A 19,876-nucleotide genomic window follows, 5' to 3' on the forward strand; every position below is an offset into this window, starting at 1 on the left:
CACTTACTAGCTGTGTGACCCTGGGCAAGTCACTTAACCCCAACTGCCAAAAAAAAAAACACAAAAAACAAAAAACTGAAGTTAAGGGAAGTGAAATTACTTCCCCAAGGTCACACAGCTATAAGGGGGCAGGTCTACAGACACAAGCAATAGTCCAACAATTATTTATTGAGCCATACTCAGCAGTGGGCACTGTGCTTGGCATTAGGGATGCAAAGATAAAAATCAATGGCCCTGACCTCAAGGAGCTAATGTTCTAAGCAAGAAAGAAAATGTATACATAAGTAAGCATATGTAAAATATCTTCAAGGACATTTGGGGTAAGGGCAAGACTGGCAGCTGGGGGGAGGAGTGGGGAGAAGAAGGGAAGAGGTCAGGAAAAGCTCCATATCAGAGGCTGGGCTTGAGCTGAGGTTTAAAGAAAACATGGTATCCTGAGAGACAGACATGGGAAGAAAGTGTCATAGAGGCTGGAAGGACAACCAATGCCAAGAGACAGAGGCTGAAGTGATTTGCAGGAAGTCATGCTACAAATTAATAAGAATGCCAAGACTAGAACTCAGGTGTTACAATTAGTGGCAATTCTCTGGCCAGGTAAATGAAATGCTAACAAAAGTAAACCACTTAAAGAAGTCTCTGTGCAGATGACTCCCAGGTGCGTGTGTCTGTCTGTGCATGTAGCTACTTAAGCTCGAGTCCCACATTACCAACTACCTTTTAGTGTCTCAAACTGGATGACCCATAGGCATCTCACCTCCATATGTCCAAAACAGAATTCAAGATGGTTCCCCCTATCCCAAACTCATCCCTTTTCCAAAATTCTCCCTTTCCATCAAGAATAACATCATCCTACCAGTCACCCAGATTCACAACCCTGGGGTCATTCCTGACACTTCACTCACAACACATCTCTAATTAGGTGTCAAATCTTGTTGCTTCTCTCTCCACAACATCTCTCACATACACCCCGCCTCCCTCCTCTTTACTCACACTACCACCAACCTCCCTCATTCAAGTCCATCAGTTCTTATCTGAAACATTGCAACAGTCTTCTGTTTGGTTACCCTGACTCAAGTCTCTCTTTACTCCAATTTATTTTACACATAACTGCCAAAGTAATTTCCCTAAAGTGTGAGTCTGAGCATGTCACTCCCTGAACAAAAGCTCCAATGGCTCCCCACTGCATCAAGGACTAAATATAAACTTCATTTTGGGAACATAAGGGTCTTCCTACTTTTCCAAACTTTGTACATATCACTCCCCTCTCCACAATTGGTGATTTAGTGATAACATCCTATTTACAGTTTTACACACACAACACTTCATATCCCATCTCCATGCCCTTGTATTACTTACCCCCTATGCCAAGAATATATCCCCTCCTCACATCTGCTTTTTGCAATAACTGGTTTCCTTTAAGACTTAGTTCAAGAGCCACCAGATACAAGGAAACTTTCCCAATACTACATCTCCATACTCCCTCCTCCCCACTGGTAGCACCCTCCCTCCCATAACTACTTTTTATTCATTTTGTAAATATTCTGTATGCTTGGGTATACCCACATTGTCTCTCCCATAAGAATGTAAGCTCCTGGAGGGCTAGGACTATTTCACTTCTGTGGTTGAATCCCCAACACTCAGCACATAGGATGCACTTAATGCTTCACTAACTAGTAAAGATAAATCAACATTTCTAATTTATCATGTAGTATTTCAACTGAGAAATTTAAAAACCAGTATAATTACAACATACATTTCATCACCTTATGTTTGATGATGAGACAATTTATGAGCTATAACTCTGTGAAATTCTCCTATATGCCACAATAATATACACCACTATACATTTCCATTATTACTAGTCATAGAAAGTTCCTAGAACTTTGTAGCACATATTCTACTTACTAGATGCATTTGTCCATCGATAGGAACACTGAAGCCTGCAGATGCTTTTAAGAGCTTTACTATTAATTCAGCTGAAGAAGCTTTTACTAGGATGATAGATGGAGGATAATGGCTGCTGAAGTACCCAATGACACTTTGGTATGACACAATATCTACGAGATGCCAGGAAAGAGAACTCGCCTGTCCAAGGAGATTGAGTAATGGGGAATCCTGAGGGGAAAACAAACAAATAAATATCATGTTTAGTTCTACAATTACAGACATTGATCCATTTTTCTAGCAGGGAGTTTTTCTCAGTATTTTTGTAGTGGTTATTGGCTATGCAGCCTGACAATAAGTACAATTTAATTGAGTCAATATACTGTGACATTGCTACAGACAGTAAGCACAATAAATCGAGACATAGTAAAAACACCCAAACACTGAGATTTATTAATATTATAGGCACAATTTAAAGGGAACTTCTCTAACTGGTGAAAACTCTGTAAAGAAAAACAGAAGATTGTCAACTATAACATCTGAACCCCTAGTCATAAGGCAGGATCTTGTATCAAAAGAAGTTAACTGGGTAATTTTTAGAAATGATGCTTCTATCCTTCTAAGTCATCTTAAATACTAATTTGGAAAACAATGCCAGCAGGCTCCTCTCTGAGAAGAGGCATGTGTTAATTATGCAATTAGGAAATAAATGCACTAAAGGGCAGCTATTTGTGATGGGAGAAAAACTCAAACTTTTACATGTTAAAAAGGTTTCACATTTTTCCTCCTGTTGCCTTGTACAGTGGAGCTAGGCTCTCACTAAAAAGGGCAAAGGCTGGATAACCCTGGAATGGGTGAGTTGTAGAGGGAATTCTTACTGAGGCATGGATGGACTAATGGTCCTTGAGATCCTCTTCAGCTCTAAGCTCTTATTATAACTCAATGAAGATCTGAAGGGATTACAAAACAGTGAAACATCCCAAGACTGGCCTTTTAGTTTAGTCACAGGTGTGACAATTAAATAATGAGAACCTTTTTTTTTTTTTTGAATTTAGAAGAAGCAGAAACACAATGACAAAGTAGCAGGAAAAAAGTACAGTCAAGTTCTCCCCTATAAATCCTCCACAAACAGGAGTAAAAAAAACCAGATCAAGTCTTGAAGAGAAAATCCAAGAAACAAATCAAAGTGAGTCACTTTCCCAGCCCAGGTGAACGCAGGAAGATAAGCAGCGACGTCTGCAAATACGGGACAGAGTCTAGCCAGGAATGTTTTGCATCTTCCTGGGGTCTCAGTTCCAGCCTCCAGTCTAGTCTGAAACCTACCAGGCAATAAACAGGACAGGAATCACAGACCAAAGGGGAGCCTGTAGTTCTACCATTCTGCGCCTACAGAGCTCTCCAACTAGGTGACAGTGGCTGAATCCAACAGCAATCCACTAGATTCCCACCAGGGGCAAGTTCATGTTTTGCTCAGAGCCAAATCCAAGTCAAGAACTTGCAGAGCTCAGACCAGAAGATTAAAAATCATATTTTGTCCTGGATCACACCACTATGGGAACATTGAAAACTTGTAGATCCCCAGCACAAACTATCACTGAGATCCTAGAATACCCCAAGAAAGAAGAACCCAAGACATAAGTTCAGATCAATCATTCCAAAAAGAAGTGCACAGATCCCAGATCTAACACAAAGTCCAAAGTTAGAAAGCAGGCTAGAAGAACAAGAAAATTCAAAAAAAAAAATACAACCATAAAAAGCTTATTATGGTAACAAGGACACACACAACATAAACCCAGAAGAAGAAAATGACACCAAAACATCTATAAGTAAATCTTCAAAGAAAAACAAAGTTCACAAGTTCAACTAGAATTCCAGAAAGAGATGAAGCAAGAGGTTTTGTTTTGTTTTTTAAAAGAGCTGAATATGTTTTCTACAAATGAAATGAGAACACTAGAGGAAAAAATTGTAAAATAAGTAACAGCTATGGAAGAATTGAAAAGAGAATTAACAGCTTAAAATGAGAAATATAAAACTTTACTCAAGAAATAAACTCTGAAATTTAGAATAGACCAAATGAAAGCTAATGATTCCATGGGACAACAAGAAATATTAAAACAACATCAAAAGACTAAAAGATAGAAGAAAATGTAACATAATTCACAGTAAAAACAACTAGCCTGGAAAACAGATTGAAGAGAAATCATTTAAGAATCATTAGACTTCCTGAAAGACAAAAAAGCCAGACATCATATTTCAAAAAATCATAAAAGAAAATTGCCCACATCTCTTAGAACAGGAAGGCAAAGTGAAAATAGAAAAATACATTGGTTATTTCCTGAAAGCCCCAAAATGAAAACTTCTAGAAACATTACAGCAAAATCCAGAGCTTTCGGATCAAAGGAAAAATATTACAAGCAGCCATAAGTAAAGAATTCTACTACCTAGAAGCCATTGTCAAGATTTGGCAGATATCATAATAAAGGAGAGGCATACTACTAAGAATAACACAAACAGCAAAACTGCATAAATTTCTATGGAGGAAAAAAAAAATCTTTAAAACGAAATAAGAGAACTTCCTAACATTCCTAATGAAAAGACTGGAGCTGCAGTGAAATTCTGAAATACAAACACAGGAAGCAAGAGAAACACATAAAAGTAAATAAGAGCAAGCATTTATAAGGGAATTAACAAGGATAAACAGTTTATTTTCTAAGATGGGGAGATGATGTACATATCCCTCAGAATTCTATCATCATCTGGGTGGAGAGAGGGAGTCAAATAAGACAGAGGGCTTAGAAGTGGCTTTGTTATGTTTTGATGTTCTTAAAAGAAAAAAAGTGGAAGAGGAGTACATGGAGGGGAATGGGGAAAGTAAAGAAAGGAAGGCATGGGAAAATTATCTCACATAATTGGGAGTTAAACAAATAGAAGACTATACAAACAAGGAAGAAGAGAAAGAGGGAGCAGGTGACAACTGAATTTCACTCTGACCTGAACTGTCAAAGGAGAGAAAGAATACACTCACACTCACACAATCTCTCTCTGTCTCTATCTCTGTCTGTCTGTCTGTCTGTCTCTCTCTCTCTCTCTCTCTCTCACACACACACACACACACACAGGTAAAGAAATATATTTCACTCAACAGAGAAATAAAAGGGAAAAAGGTAAAGGGTGTAAATAAGAAGAAAGTTAGATTAAGGAGGGGTTAGTCCTAAGCAAAATTAACTCTAAGAGGGTGGATGATAAAGAGGGGTCTAAAAGAAAGAAAGGATAAGAATGTATGTTTGTACATTCTGTGACTTACATGACTGAGATCTGGGTAAGGGAAAAAAAAAAGGAATAGGGAAGCATAAACGGACGATATCAAAATTAGAGCACTGGTGCCAAGCACATTTCTCCCTTACCATCCTCTTCTATATAAAGAAGAGGCAAGTAACAAACATATAGAAAAGTATAAGAGAATAGGATAGAGGGAAATACATTATTAACTATCGTAAATGTGAATCTGAATGAAATGAACTCACCTGTAAAACGGAAGAGGATAGCAGAATAATTAGAAAGCAGTATCTAACAATATGTCATTTGAAAGAAATACACTTAAAACTAAGACTCACACAGAATTAAAATGAGGCACTGGAGTAAATACTGAAGCTGAAGTAAAAAGAGCAGGGTAGCAGTCATGATCTTGGACAAGTCAATAACAAAAACAATTAAAAGAGGCAAACAGGAAAACTACATTTTGCTGAAAATGCAACAAATGGCACAGCATCTAAGCGCCTAAAGGAAAAGTTAAATTAGTTACAGAGAGAAATATACAATAAAACTGTAATAGTGGAGGACCTCAATTTACCCTGTTTAAACCTAAGTAAATCTAAACAAAAAAATAAAGAAGAAAAAAGTTAAGGATCTGAATTAAGAAGAAAACTCAGATGTAAAAAATATTTTTAGCAGTTCTTCTTACACTGGCAGAGAATTAGAAAGTAATATAGTCCACATCAATTCAGAAATGGCTAAAGAAATTATGGTATTTAAATTTGATTGAATACCATTGTGTTGCAAGAAATGATGAAGGGGGTGGTTTTTTAAAGATCTGAGGGGCAGCTAGGTGGCGCAGTGGATAGAGCACCAGCCCTGGATTCAGGAAGGCCTAAGTTCAAATCTGGCCTCAGATACTTGACACTTACTAGCTGTGTGACCCTGGGCAAGTCACTTAACCCCACTGCCTAGACAATAAATAAATGAATGAATGAATGAATGAATAAATAAATAAATATCTGGGAAGACTTACATCAACTGATGCAGAGTGAAGTGAGCAGAACCATGAAAAAAAATTTACACAGTATCAGTAATATTATACAGAGAATCAACTGTGAAAGACTTAGTATATCTGATCAACACAATGACCCACCACAATTCAAAAAGACTCATAATGAAAAATGCTATCCACCTCCAGATAGAGAAGTGATGGACTCAGATTGCTGATTGAAGTACACATTTTTTTTCTCACTTTATTTTTCTTCTTCCCACCCACCCCCCCAAACACACTTAATGCAGAAATGCCTTAAAATATGTAAGATTAAGTACGTATATGTTTTGTATGACCTCATATCTGTAATGAGTTTTGTATTTCTTGCATTCTCAGGGGAGAACCTGGAACTATAAATGAAATAAAATTGAATTTTTTTTTTAAAAAGAAAAAAAATTATGAAGGGGATGTTTTTCAGAGAAGCCAGAAAAGACATGAATGAACTGATGCAAAAGGACATGAGTAGAACCAGGAGAATGATTTATACAGTAATAACAATATAGTAAAGACAAAACACTTTTGAAACACTTAAAAACTCTGATCAACATAATGAGCAACCAGGATATCAAACGATTCATGATGAAACATGTTACCCACCTACAGATAGAAAGGCATTGGTGTCAGAGTGCAGATTGAGACATTTTTAAAAAAAATATGGCCAACATGGGAATTTGTTTTGCTTGACTAGACATGCTTCTAACAAAGGTTTTGTATTTCTTCCTTTCATTCTCAGGAAGAGGAGAGGAATGGGAGGGAGAAAAGGCAGATTTTTGTTGATTAAAAAATAAAATTAATTTTCTTCTAATTTAATACCTCCTAATGAATATTTTCCTTTCAAAATAGTTATTTTCAGAGCAAAGCTACATAAGAAAATAAACCATATTACTTCACAGTATAAGCTATGTTCTTATTGCGTAAGTACTCTCCACCATTTTTAGAATCCAAACCAATGACACTCTTATCTGGCGTTATTTTTGTCCATGTCTTTCCACACATCTTCTAGAAGGGATCTGCTAAGCATGGTGGAGCTCTTCCTCTGGTTCTTTTAATATCTTCTCATACTAAGCATCTATCTAAATGCAGGTAAGAGAAATGTAAACATGCTAAAATAATGTTAACTGAAATATGTGGGGCCTAAGTAGGAGAGGGAAATTTACCAAGATGTGCCAGGCCTTTAAGCTCTGAGACTTACTGCTTGATCTATGAGCTGATCTTCCTTTGCCAGTAAGATGATCATGAAGAGCAGGCAGACAATCATGCTTCGTGTTTCTGGATGGGGATTGGGACTCCAGGCATCAGCCAGTACACTAACCCAGTTTACTTCACACAAAACAGAACCCATGAATAAGAAACAGCTCTTGGGGCTTCCTCTTTCCACCTAAGAGAAAACAGATCAAAATTGTTTAAAAAAATTATTTGTTCTGGCCTTGGAGTCAGGAGGACCTGAGTTCAAATTCAAACTCAGTCACTTGACACTTACTAGCTATGTGACCCTGGGCAAGTCACTTAACCCTGATTATATGACCAAAAAAAAAAATGTTTTATGTAATAATGATGTCCTGAAAAATGTGTTTTTGTGAATTAAAAGCACTTTAAAATGCACCAGGGGAGCTCATTATTTAAAGGAATACTTTGGTTATTTTTTTTAAAACATTGATTTCTCCAAAATCCTTGTTTCTTTCAAAGAAAGAACAATATAAAATCATTTCCTTCCAAAGGCAAGGTCAACAACCCACTGCAGTCTACATATAGGCACATAATAAATTCTGTGCAGTTAAGTTAGGATAAAGCATTTGTGTGTCCTAGGCAAAGGCTAAAAAAGTACAGGACCCCTGGTGCTATTATTATCCATTGCATTAATGGAACAAAGACTTGGTTTGTCACCTAAATAATTTTTTAAACCACCTACAAGTCATGGAGAGAAGAATTTTCTGGCATTAAAAATGTACTGACATTTAAAAAAAAATAATATCCAAAAATATCCCTTATTTGGGTCTCCTGTGTACTGTGTCTTATATGACTGCCTTTCTTATCCCCTAATTCTGGCTCCAAAATTTGATAAAGATACATTCCCCTTCATTCCTGTCTTAATGATATGTTAGTTGTCACTTGCTCTGTTTTTAGTTAATGCTCCATCACTTCCCCAAATATCATTATGCCAATACATATTCAGAGCTGAAAAAGACCAACTGACTCTGGACAGGTCAATGTTTTAAAATATATAAGATTAAGTATGTATATCTAATAAATTTATAAGACAAAACTCTTCCAATCTCCCTATTTCACTGCTGTTATGAACCTTAAAGAGTCACAAAGGTTTTCCTTGTAGAAAGGAAAGAACATTCATCCGACCTAAGTGTCCACCTTGGTTCTGTCATTTACTAGTCATGTGACCATGGGGTAGTTACTTAACCTCAACAGCACTTAGTTTCCTCAACTGCCAAACAGAAATAAGGACACTTTCACTATCTACCTTAAGACTGTGAGGAAGCACTTCATAAATTATTATTAAATAACATAAATAAATAAAAATTAATAACAACAAATTAAATTTAATTAATTAAATTAAATTAATAATAAATTATTAAAGCACTCTACAAAAGTAAACTACAATTATTTTTAAAACTTTCCCTCACCATAAAGTTAAGTCCATTTCCTCGTTTATTCCTTAGTGCAGATAAAAAAATAACTACTTGGCACCCTTGTTCCTTTACACCCTCAGAAAGTTGTAAAATCACTCATTAGTTGTCTCTTCTCTGAGATGGGAAATAAAACCCAATGACAGCTTCTTTAAACATTCCTCAGGATTCAAAATACAGAAGTATTAATAAAATAAGATTCAACGAGATAAGTCTTCCCTTGTCACAGAACAAGGATACAAAAGCAGTGTTAAATAACTTAATTGTGTTTTATTCATTCTTGTGAATAACTAAATCTGAAAAAACTATGCTTCTAATGCAAAGGGAAAATTCTAATAGATGTGGTAATAGGTTTAGGAGAGGACACAAGAAACTCTCCAACAGTTAAGTGGTCAAGGGATATTTTTTTAAAATTCTCAAAATAATTACAAACTATTAGCAACCATATGAAAAAATGTTCCATAGCACTAATAATAAGGCAAATGCAAATCAAAACACCTCTAACATTTCACCTCATACCCAGTAAACTGGCAAAGATGACAAAAGATGGGAATAATTAATGTTGGAGTTCTGGAGAGATAGGCATACTAACACAATATTACTGGAATTATACATTGGTCCAACAATCCTGGAAAGCAATTTGGAATTATGCAAAGTAAATAAAATGTCTATAATCTTTGACCCAGAAATTTCACTACTATGCTTAGACCTCAACAATTCTGGTGAAAGACAAAAAAGAAAGGCCCCATATGCATCAAAAAATTTATAGAAGCACAATTTTTGTAGTAGTATAGAATTGTAAACAAAGTAGACATCCGTTAATTGAGGATTAGCTAAATAAGTTGTGGTGTGTGAATGTAGCTGTGCATAAATATAGTTGTAGTCATTATACATACTGCTTTTCTTGTTCTTCTTACTTTACTATGCATCGACCAATTCATGCAAGTCGTTCCACATTTCTCTGTCAACATATTCATCATTTCTTATAGCACTAGGAAGTAACATTCACGTACCACAATTTGTTTAGCTATTCCTCAACTAATAGACATCTTTGTTTCCGATTCTTGGTTATAAAAGAACAACAAAATGATGGAAACTGAATGCTACAAAATTATAATGACCAAGCAGGGCCCCCAAAAAGAGATATGAGAAGGCTCCTCTCTCTGCTTCTTTGCAAAGTCAGGGGCTGTGAACATTGCACATAAAATGCTATTGTTTCTGGTTGGGGTATGTTGTGCCAATCTACTTGTCTAGGGCCCCACTCACCATCCCGGTACCTTTCCAGACTCAAATGCTTCCCTGTGGGAGGAGCAATATTCTAACTCCTCCCCTTCATGCAAATTAAGCTATTTTTAACTTAACAGCTATTGAGATCATCCTCAAGTCTTGGTTGGCTCAGGAGACTAAAAGTTCAGATTGTTGACATCACTTTTGATTTGAGTACAAAGCGTCCAGGGGATGCTCCAGGGGGTGCCCTCAGACTTGGCTGGTAGATTACTAGTATGCATAACTCAAGCAAGGGGGATCTGCCGAGGCCCTCTGCAATGACCATGATACCTATTCTTGTTAAATATCCTTCTGTTTTGTTAAAAAGTACATCTATTTTTGTTATTGTTCAATGACCTGCAAGAGTCTCATTTTGATCCAATACTGAACCTAAACTACCAGAGAATTGGCCTGAGTCAGTGCTGGTCTTGGAGTGGATAGAGCGTTGGGCCTGGTGCTAAGTTCAAATCCAGCCTCAGATGCTTCTTAGCCGTGTGACCCCGGAATAGTGACTTAACCTTGTATGCCTCAGTTTCCTCAACTGTAAAATGGATTGTAATAACATCTACCTCACAGGATTGTTGTGAAGATCAAATGAGATAATATTTGTAAAGCACCTGACATAGAACAGGCATTCAAAAAATGCTTATTTTGTCCCCAACACCCTTCCTGGCCACCACTCCCCTTCATTTGAACCTAAGTGCACTTCAATCAAAAACTTTCCTTACTTTTATATTTGTAACCTCGGATTTAGTATGTAGTAGGTAAGTAAGTAAGAAATGCTTTTTCATTCATAATTTTTCAAGCATAAGTTTGATAAGATCATATCAAGATGGTTAAAAATGTAATATACCAGTCAATGTGACTGATGGTACATTCTGTACACATTACTCACAACTATTTTCTCAACAATAATGTAATGACCAAAAACATTTACAATTTTTTTTTTGCAAAGAGTTAAACATTTACATGCTAAATCATTTCCTTGTGCAATCTCAAACTCTACATAGTAAAATCAGTGATACCTAATGTGCATATATGTCAATCCAAGGCACTCTTCCTCCCAATTATACACTTTACAGAGCAGCTTATAGAAAATAAAGATTCACGAATCAATCTAAGTTTTATTTTCTTAAGAAGCAATTTCAACTTTAAATAATGCTATAGTGTCTACAGCTAAACTGCTAGTCATGCCGTCTAATCAAAGAGACAGTTTAAAGGTAAATGTCATTATTAAAGAAATCTTACCCATTGTGAGCAGATACATAGCAATACTACTAAAGTCTAGGAGAAAAAAAAGATGATACCCACTGAACTTTTGTCATTGGCTATCTCTGACTGGAATTGTAGATGTTATATGCACTTAACAGTCTCATATAAATTTGACTTAAAAAAATCCAGATTTGCAGAAAATATACTCCATCGATTCTTCAAAGTCTTTTAAATACTGACAAAGATGCATCCTAATTCATTAGAAAATCAGTATGTTTACCCTACTACAAAGTGCTTACTTTGAAGAAAGCTTCCATTAGCACTTGGTCTGGGTACATATCCCTCCATGGAAGTTTTCGATATTCATTATGGAAAGCAAAGAGAATAAATTCTGGCATTTTGGGTGCTGTGCATGATTCATAATAATGCATCAAGTGTAGCCGAAGCGCTCCTTCATCACCAGGCAAGAGTTTATCTAAATTAAAAAAAAAATAGTTTAAAAATATTATAGTTATCGTCCTATAAAACAAAATTACCAAAAAAAAATTCAGCTATCAAAAACTTAAAGTTGTAAACACTGACCAAACTTTGCAGGCTTATTAAATACCTCCTATGTACTATACTAAGCACTGGGGATACAAGAAGCTCACAATCTAATGACAGAACACAACACATAAAAATAAGCTGAAAAGAGGAAAGCAAGAAAGTAGAAGAGGGTACCAGTGAAAGAGATGAGGTGTCTGCTTTGGGCCTCCTCCTATAAATAGAGGATCTTGGAAGAGCTCCAGCTCTTTCCTCTCTCCAATCAGAGGAAAGGAAAAGGGCATACAAGAGAAGAGGTGACATTATAATAATGCCAAAGTAGGTAAGTTCTAAACCCAACTCTGCTACTTACAACCTGTGTGACCTTAAGCAGGTCACAACTGCTGTAGGCCTGTTTTCTTATCCGGAAACTGATGAGGTTAGATTTGATGGCCTCTAAGATCCCTTCAACCCCTAAATTTATGATCTTATGCTCTCTTCTTACCTGACAGTATTTTTCAAGTGTAGCATAAGTTGCCTTTAAAATGTAGAGGTATATTGGAAGGCCCTGAATAGAGATATTGCACAAGAATATGCCTCAGGCTCCCACGTAGAAAGCCTTCAGCTAAACCAAATAAGAAGTGTAAAAACTATGAGGCAGCTGGGTAGAATAGCAGAGAAAGAACTGGAGTCTGAGAGACCAAAGTTCAAATATGGCCTTAGAGACCCTCCTTACCTGGCTGTGTAACCCTAGGCAAGTCATTTCACCACTGTCTTGATTTCTTCATCTATATAATTCAGATATTAATAATATGCACCTTATAGGGTGGTTATGAGGATTAAGTTGAGTTAATATATGTAACACACTTTGCAAATCTTAAAGCTCTATATAAATGCTAGCTATGAGAAAATTCTTAGTGAGCACTAAGGAATTCTTGGTAAAGACACAGGAGACATGAGATAAAATGGGAGGAAAGGAATTCAGGGGCTATAGATATCTCCCATGGAGAAAAAGGGGGGAAATAGGCTTAAAAAAAAAAAGACAGAACACCTCCTCTGTCTGATTAGAGCGATAAAGGAAATTATGTTCCTTTTAGAAAGTTCTATGTCGAGGCAGCTAGGTGGCACAGTGGATAGAGCAACGGCACTGGAGTCAAGAGGACCTGAGTTCAAATCCGGCCTCAGACCAACCACTTGACACTTACTAGCCTAGTGTGACCCTGGGCAAGTCACTTAACCCCATCTGCCTATAAATAAATGAATTAGTGAATGAATGAATGAATAAATAGAACTCTTAGTAACCTAACCCTCTCCTACCTTGGGGAAAAAAAAAAAAAGAAAGTTCTATGTCACAGGTTGGAAAGAACCTTTTTCGCATAAGTCCTAAGATAGAAAGGTCATCCATACCAAAAAATCCATACCATACACACGGTAGTAGCATTTTTTTTGTGGTAGTAAAAACTAGAAACAAAATGATTACTGATTGACTATAGAATGGCTAAACTATGGTAAATCAATCTATGGAATACAGTTTCTTTTCCTAAGAGACATGAAGACCAGCTAAAGGGAGGGGTTCTGTGTGATATTTTAAAGGGGAAGCATAGTGGATACCAAAGAACAATTCCAAGTCCAAGGGCCAGGGATTCAGAGGGGAGGCCTGTGAACTAAAGTTGGTGCCCGCTGACCCTGCTATTCCCCGTATCTTAAGCCGCTGTCCCCTCTTTCACCTCCCCTTCACTGTCAAACATCTAGAAAACAACTCTACACTGCTTCTTTCCTTTATATTCTTAAGTGCCATCAACCCCTCCCACTGCTTCAATTACTTCCTCTAAGTATATGACTCCGAAATCCCTCTCAACTCTACTAGCACCCCTGAACTTCTGTCTCGTGTTTCCCACTGTCTGTTGGACATTACCACCTGAATGTCTAACACTTCAAAATGAACATACCCCAAACAACTCATGTTCTCCCTAAAACCTATGCCTGCTCAAATTGTCCCTCTTTCCGTTGATGGTACCACTAGTCTCTCAGTTATAAAAACTTAAAACTTCAGCGTAATCTTTAATTATGCCTCATTTTCCACATCTAATCAGTTACCAAATCCTAGCACTTCTACCTCTATAATGCCACTCACACTTTCTTCTCCCTTCCTCTCCACCACTCTAGTATAGACCCTCAAAATAATGGTCCTTGGGTGCAGTGGCTAGGCACGTGGTAAGGTCCAATAGTACGTGGAGCATGCAATAGGGCAATAAGCAAGACTCGTCTGCTGTTCTCTTTTCCTACCTTTATTAAGATAGACAAACATGCTGTCACTGCATATTTATATTATTTCTCACAAAAATTTTGTAGTGAAGGAAAAGTCAACTTATGTGTTGGTAGTAACTGATTTTTCCAAACTTTTGGTATTCTCCCTTGTTTCAGCTACCTTGAGAATCAAACCTTAATGCCCTAAATCATGTTGTCTCCAGCATGGACTTCCTCTATGTATAACTGATCTGTTTCTACCACTTTTCCAATATTTGTTTTCATTAGTGCCATTTTTACTGCTTACACAGCACATTGGAGACTGGATGTTAGAATCCAAATGCAGTGGCTCCACTGTCAGTGACAAAATATTTTGCCATGCAAATCTTTAAAGATCTTTTCCATTTTTTTCATCTATTGGTTGTCTTCTTTCCAGTTTCATCCTTAACTACCCTTGAGATTATCTGAATTACGTAGGTCTCTTGCTTTAATTTCCTTCATTAATTTTTACAGTTTTATGAGGTAATACGTTATCTTCTATAATCCCCTTTCATATGTTTTTAAAAATGAGTTTATGTTCTAAACTGGTGTGGCCCTTGACTGTCATATTTCTCCAACTGGTAAGGAGATTAAATGTTGGCTGGACAGGACATTTTTTTTCTTGTTACGGTGAGTGATTTATTCCAGTTAAGCTTCCTTAGGAAACATGGAAACCTGAATTTGGCACATTTTTTTCACTCAAATTTGTTTTCACTCTGTGATCCAAGGCCAAATTAAAACAAAACAAAACAAAACACAAAAAGAACTTCTTTTTCTAAGTCATTCTGGAGTCTTGTGGAAAATCCATGTACCATAGTACACTATTAGAATGAGACAAACACACCCACGAAAACAGTGCTTACAATCAAAATGAAATAAAAGAAAGGGTGTGGAGACCAAAGATTAACTGAATGACTTATATAGAGAGAGAAAATTACTAGTGCCATCTATAATTTGGCATTTGCTTACCTTTAAAACTTTCATGTAAAATCTCAATACATTCACTGAACAAATGTACCACACTTGAGGCCATGGATGCATCACTTTCCAGCCATGGATAGTAGTGCTGATTGCTTTAAAGCAAAGAAATGAACAGTTAAAAACCAGAGCACCAGTGATTAAATTAGGAGTGGTTAAATTTGCCTAATCTGTGGAAACCCTACAGGAAATAGCCTCATCACATTTAAACAACATCAAAAACATTAAGTTGTAGGCCTGTCTAGCCTGAAATAAGGACCAGGTCAATTGGGCCACTCCTCTGTTGTTTCACTGTAGTTTCGGGGATTGACCTGGCACACAAAGCATGTTATCAACAGTGTCATCACTTGACATCTTTTGAGTCATTCAGTTTATATCACTGTACCTATTCTTCATGCACTATGACCATATTTCATATATATGTATTAGCAGTTACAACACACTGTCCCAGTCACGGGCCAAGTTGAATGCCCAGAAATGGCTAGAATGTCATAAGAAGATCCTCCTCATAGGAAAAACTTTTCATATTTGTATAACACTGACTAAATAATTCAGAATGCTCAAAAGGTGAGGTGCAAATAGCCACAGTAAATGCCACTTTAGGCTTGTCTAAACAAAGTCAATTTCATACCATGTGGCCAATACCCCATAAAACCTCAGTCACTACATTCTGATTTCCAGAAACTTCTCAACTCTGAAAGTACCCTTTTGACAAAATCAGAGTCAGAATTTTAGAATCAAAAGGTACCTGACTCTAGGCATCATCTAATCTAACCTCCAACCCAATAGAGAAACCCTCTCTCTCTTCTAGCATCCCTGATAATCATTCTTCTGCTCGAAATACTTTTAGTGACAAAGAGCCTCACTACTCCACAACAGCCCATTACAGCTTCAAACATCTCTAATCTCATAAAAGCTTGCTTTTAAATTTATTTTTGTATTTGCTTGATGATAAGAGTCACATGTTAAATTGGATGAATTAAAGTTATTAATAAATACTATAGTCAAAATATTAAAGTCATGGCTCTAAAAGAAACATTAATTCATAATACATATGAATAAATGAGTAATTTCAATATGCAACTTCTGAAACTTGGAAAACCATAAACTTTGGGTAGCAGCACCCACCCAAGTAAAGTGAATGGATTTCTTTATTGTGGACAACTGAAAATGAATGTTCAATTCCAGCACTTCATGGGATTAACACAAAAATAAGGGTTGAGTGTCAGTAAGCATCAAAGGTAAGAGAAAAGAAGAAAAACTCAAAGGTCAATGTCAAGACGGATGATGAGTATCAGGTAACCCACAGGACATAATCAGTAATTATGTAAATGTGTGAAATGTAATAAAAGATATTACTGGGGACATAGCTATAAAAAAAGTTAAGCCACTTAAATAGCAAGATTGAGAGACAAGAGATGGACAGTTTGAGTTACACACTAATAATCTGCAAAAATATAAAACCAAAAACAAGAGGAAGGCCAGTCTATTTGTTTTGTAGATTCCAAATGAAGTATATACATTAATACTGCACAAGAATTGTACACGTATGAGTGTTTCAATCTGCATCAGAGAAAACCCACACTAAGGAAGTCGGGGACCACACTAAGCTTTCTAGATAAGAGATGTCAATATACTATTGAGTTTGAGACACCACTGGGACATCCAGGTGGAAATGTTCAGCAAGTAATCAAAATGACAGCAACAAATTTAAATCACTGTCAAGAAATATTTATTACACGCCAATTCTATGCCTATCACATTAGAATGTGAACGCCTTGAAAGAGCAAGGGCTGTTTTGCTTTTTTTCTACTAGTATCTCCAATGTCTAGCTCAACTCTTGGCAGTAAGCATTAATAAATTCATTCATTCTTCTGTTTTTGATTTGCTATTATTCTGAAGCTATTAGAGGCATAATTGAAAAGAGAAAATTCCTTACCTATGATTAGCAAGGAATCATTTTTAAAATTTAAATGTTACAACACTGAAAATATAACATGGCAATACACTAATCATTGACACTAAAATACCAGGGGAACTTGAAAATTATGACTTTCCAGGGTATTCAAATATCTAAAAAATTTATTTACCTTGTACTGTCTTCTAAAACCAGAATCCATGGCTTGAAGAGCTGAACTATTAGTGAATGCAGAGATCTCAACACTAAAATAAGGTACAACAATTTTTAGAGAAGAAAAGGCATAGTCGAGCAATCTCACTCAAAAAATTATTTTAAAAATTCAGATCCTCCTAATCTGAATATCACATTCACATGGTAACCATGTGACTACAACAGATGACTCATGAGTTAAAGTCAATTAAAGAAAGGAAATGCTTTCATTTCTTTTAGTGAAGTTTCATGAAATCAAATAACTATTTTTATTATAATGAAACTTCACTTATAAAGTACCTGGAAATACAATTTCTCACTTTCCCAGGATGGCTATTTAAACTTCTAGAATCGTTTGTTCAAAGACAGAAATAATATGAACAATAAGATAAAGATTAAAATTTTTCATCCTTTTTTGCCCTAAAGGAGGGTCAAAGACAAGCTGTATCAAGCATCCATAATGTATGAATGACTATAAGGTCTGATGTATTTCTCACACCCACACTATATGTTTTCCATCTTTTCCTTCTGACAGATAAGATATACAGCTTGATCACAAAAAAGATTTAAATGTCCTAACAAGTCTTTTCAGATTTCTTTAAAAGAAAGCCAATAAGTTTGGTTTCATGTTGCACTAAAAGCTTATTACCTGTTCTACTGTTAGTTAACGTGTCTTGCCCCAAGCAAGCCATTTCAGAGGCAATCAGCCGTTTCACAAGGTACTCCAATAATCTCCTCACATCAGCCACATAAGGAGTCCACTTTGAAAATAATCCAAAACTCTTAAAGTCCAACTTGGATAACCGCAATTTATAGAAAAAATTTGAAAGCCACTGTATTGTCTCCATTACCTGAAAGAATAATCAACAACCAACAAATTTAAGCATAATAGAGAATAAACAGTCTTCTGAGATGGTAAAATAAGACATACACATATAAAAGATGACTAATGACACAAGATAACATAAAGCATATACTAAATTAATGTTATAAATAATAAGTGTTACTGAAGTTTAGAGACAGAAAGATCACTTTAAATTCGAATGACTGAGTAGAGATTCATCAGGAGGTTAACTACACCTTTAAATGTTCAACGTAGGATTTAAACAAGCAAAGGTAAAGAGGAGAAAAGGGCATTCTAGGTACAGGAAAATGTAGAGATGGGATATCATAAGGCTGATAATCAAATAAAACAAAAACAACAATACACAAAAAGTAGCCTCTTTCATATAAACTGGTTTGCTTGTTCAACCTAAAATTTCAGGGGCATAAAAAACAGAGAAATAGATTAGTTTAGGCCCGAAGATTTAAAAGATAAAAGTTGTATACCTGTTCATCTGACAAGAGAATATTGGGAGAACTTGGAAACACAGGGCTCTCAATTATAGGGTGTGGACAGTCCCCTTCTTTGCTCTCAGATGAGAAGCAGCCCAGAGCGTTCAGTGTTGCCTTCCAACATTCAGGACTCAGTAGCTGCTCAGCTGAGCCTTGGGAAAGAAAAGAACAACTCATCATTACTACTAAAATAACCACATTATATACAGGAAAGTTCAGCCTGATATTTAGTGGTTACTAAGTGATAAATAAATCAGTAAAAAAAAAAAAAATCCCCAAATAAACAAATTTTAGTTTGCCAGGGCATTAAGATCATAAGATTAACGGATCTGGAATGAACCATAGAAATGATCTGGTATAATTTCCTCATTTTATAGATGAAAACTGAACCTCAAAGAAATGAAGTCTCTCTGTGAGATGAAGAGTCACTTGCTATAGGTTATACAGGTAACCAATGAACAAGTATTAACTATATTCAAGGCACATACTATATGCCAGGTATTGTATTAGGTGCTGTGTACATAGAGACAAAATGAAACAGTCTCTGACCTCAAGAAGTTTATATGCTACCAAGAGAGACACAAATGTCTATAAGACAAACAGAAGAGGGAGGCCTCTAGGAACTGTGGAAAAATAGAAAAGGCCTCATGTAAAAGTTTGATGCTTCAGCTGAGTTCTTGAAGGGAAAAAAAAGGGTGGAAGTAAAGAGGGAGAGCATTCCAAACATGAGACAGGAGCTGTTTAAAGGCAATGGATATAGGGAATGGAAAGTCTTATGTAAGGAACAGCAAGAAAGTCAGTCTGGCTGAACCAAAAAGTATGGAAGCAAGAGTAAGTAGCAGAGGCAGGATTGTACCATGAAACCATATATGAAAAAGTATGTGAATCACGGAAATATTATGATTTCCAATGTTTCCTAACAGTTTGATTTTGTCTGGGAATTAATGTTGTCAAGGCTACCCTGGGTTGAAGTGTTAATAGGGTAAGAATCTCTCAGCAGCCTGACCTTGACAAAAGGTCACCAAAATGTTAATTGTTCTTCCACCTAAGGCTTAAGGTGAACCTAAGGATGTGGACGAAAGAGAAAGAATGCTAAGGAACCAAGAGGACAATGAACACAAAGGGGGCTTCTGGAATACATCCTTAATCAGGAAGAGAGATCAGTTTCATATGAACAGGCAGTTCTCAGATGAAGAAATTAAAGCCATCTATAGTCATATGAAAAAAAGCTCTAAATCACTATTGAGGTACCACATCACACCTATCAGATTGGCCAACATGATAAAACAGGAAAATGATAAATGTTGGAGTAGATGTGGGAAAACTGGAACACTAATC

The 19,876-nt window shown here is 36.3% G+C and overlaps 1 protein-coding gene across 2 annotated transcripts in view; it reads right to left on the reverse strand.

Moving 5' to 3' along the window:
- EPG5 (ectopic P-granules autophagy protein 5 homolog) overlaps positions 1-19,876 on the reverse strand; it is a 123,520-nt gene that overhangs the window by 14,251 nt on the left and 89,393 nt on the right. For both annotated transcript variants that reach the window (XM_027868838.1, XM_027868839.1), the window contains exons 32-38: positions 18,533-18,690; positions 17,853-18,054; positions 17,184-17,256; positions 15,085-15,188; positions 11,607-11,782; positions 7,383-7,568; positions 1,906-2,115 (exon numbers count right to left, since the gene is read on the reverse strand). In XM_027868838.1, the coding sequence (XP_027724639.1) occupies positions 1,906-2,115; positions 7,383-7,568; positions 11,607-11,782; positions 15,085-15,188; positions 17,184-17,256; positions 17,853-18,054; positions 18,533-18,690 (1,109 nt within the window). The remainder of the gene's footprint in view (positions 1-1,905; positions 2,116-7,382; positions 7,569-11,606; positions 11,783-15,084; positions 15,189-17,183; positions 17,257-17,852; positions 18,055-18,532; positions 18,691-19,876) is intronic.

This window comes from Vombatus ursinus, unplaced genomic scaffold (assembly GCF_900497805.2).
Source record: "Vombatus ursinus unplaced genomic scaffold, bare-nosed wombat genome assembly UNPS02014791.1, whole genome shotgun sequence".
NCBI lineage: Eukaryota > Metazoa > Chordata > Mammalia > Diprotodontia > Vombatidae > Vombatus > Vombatus ursinus.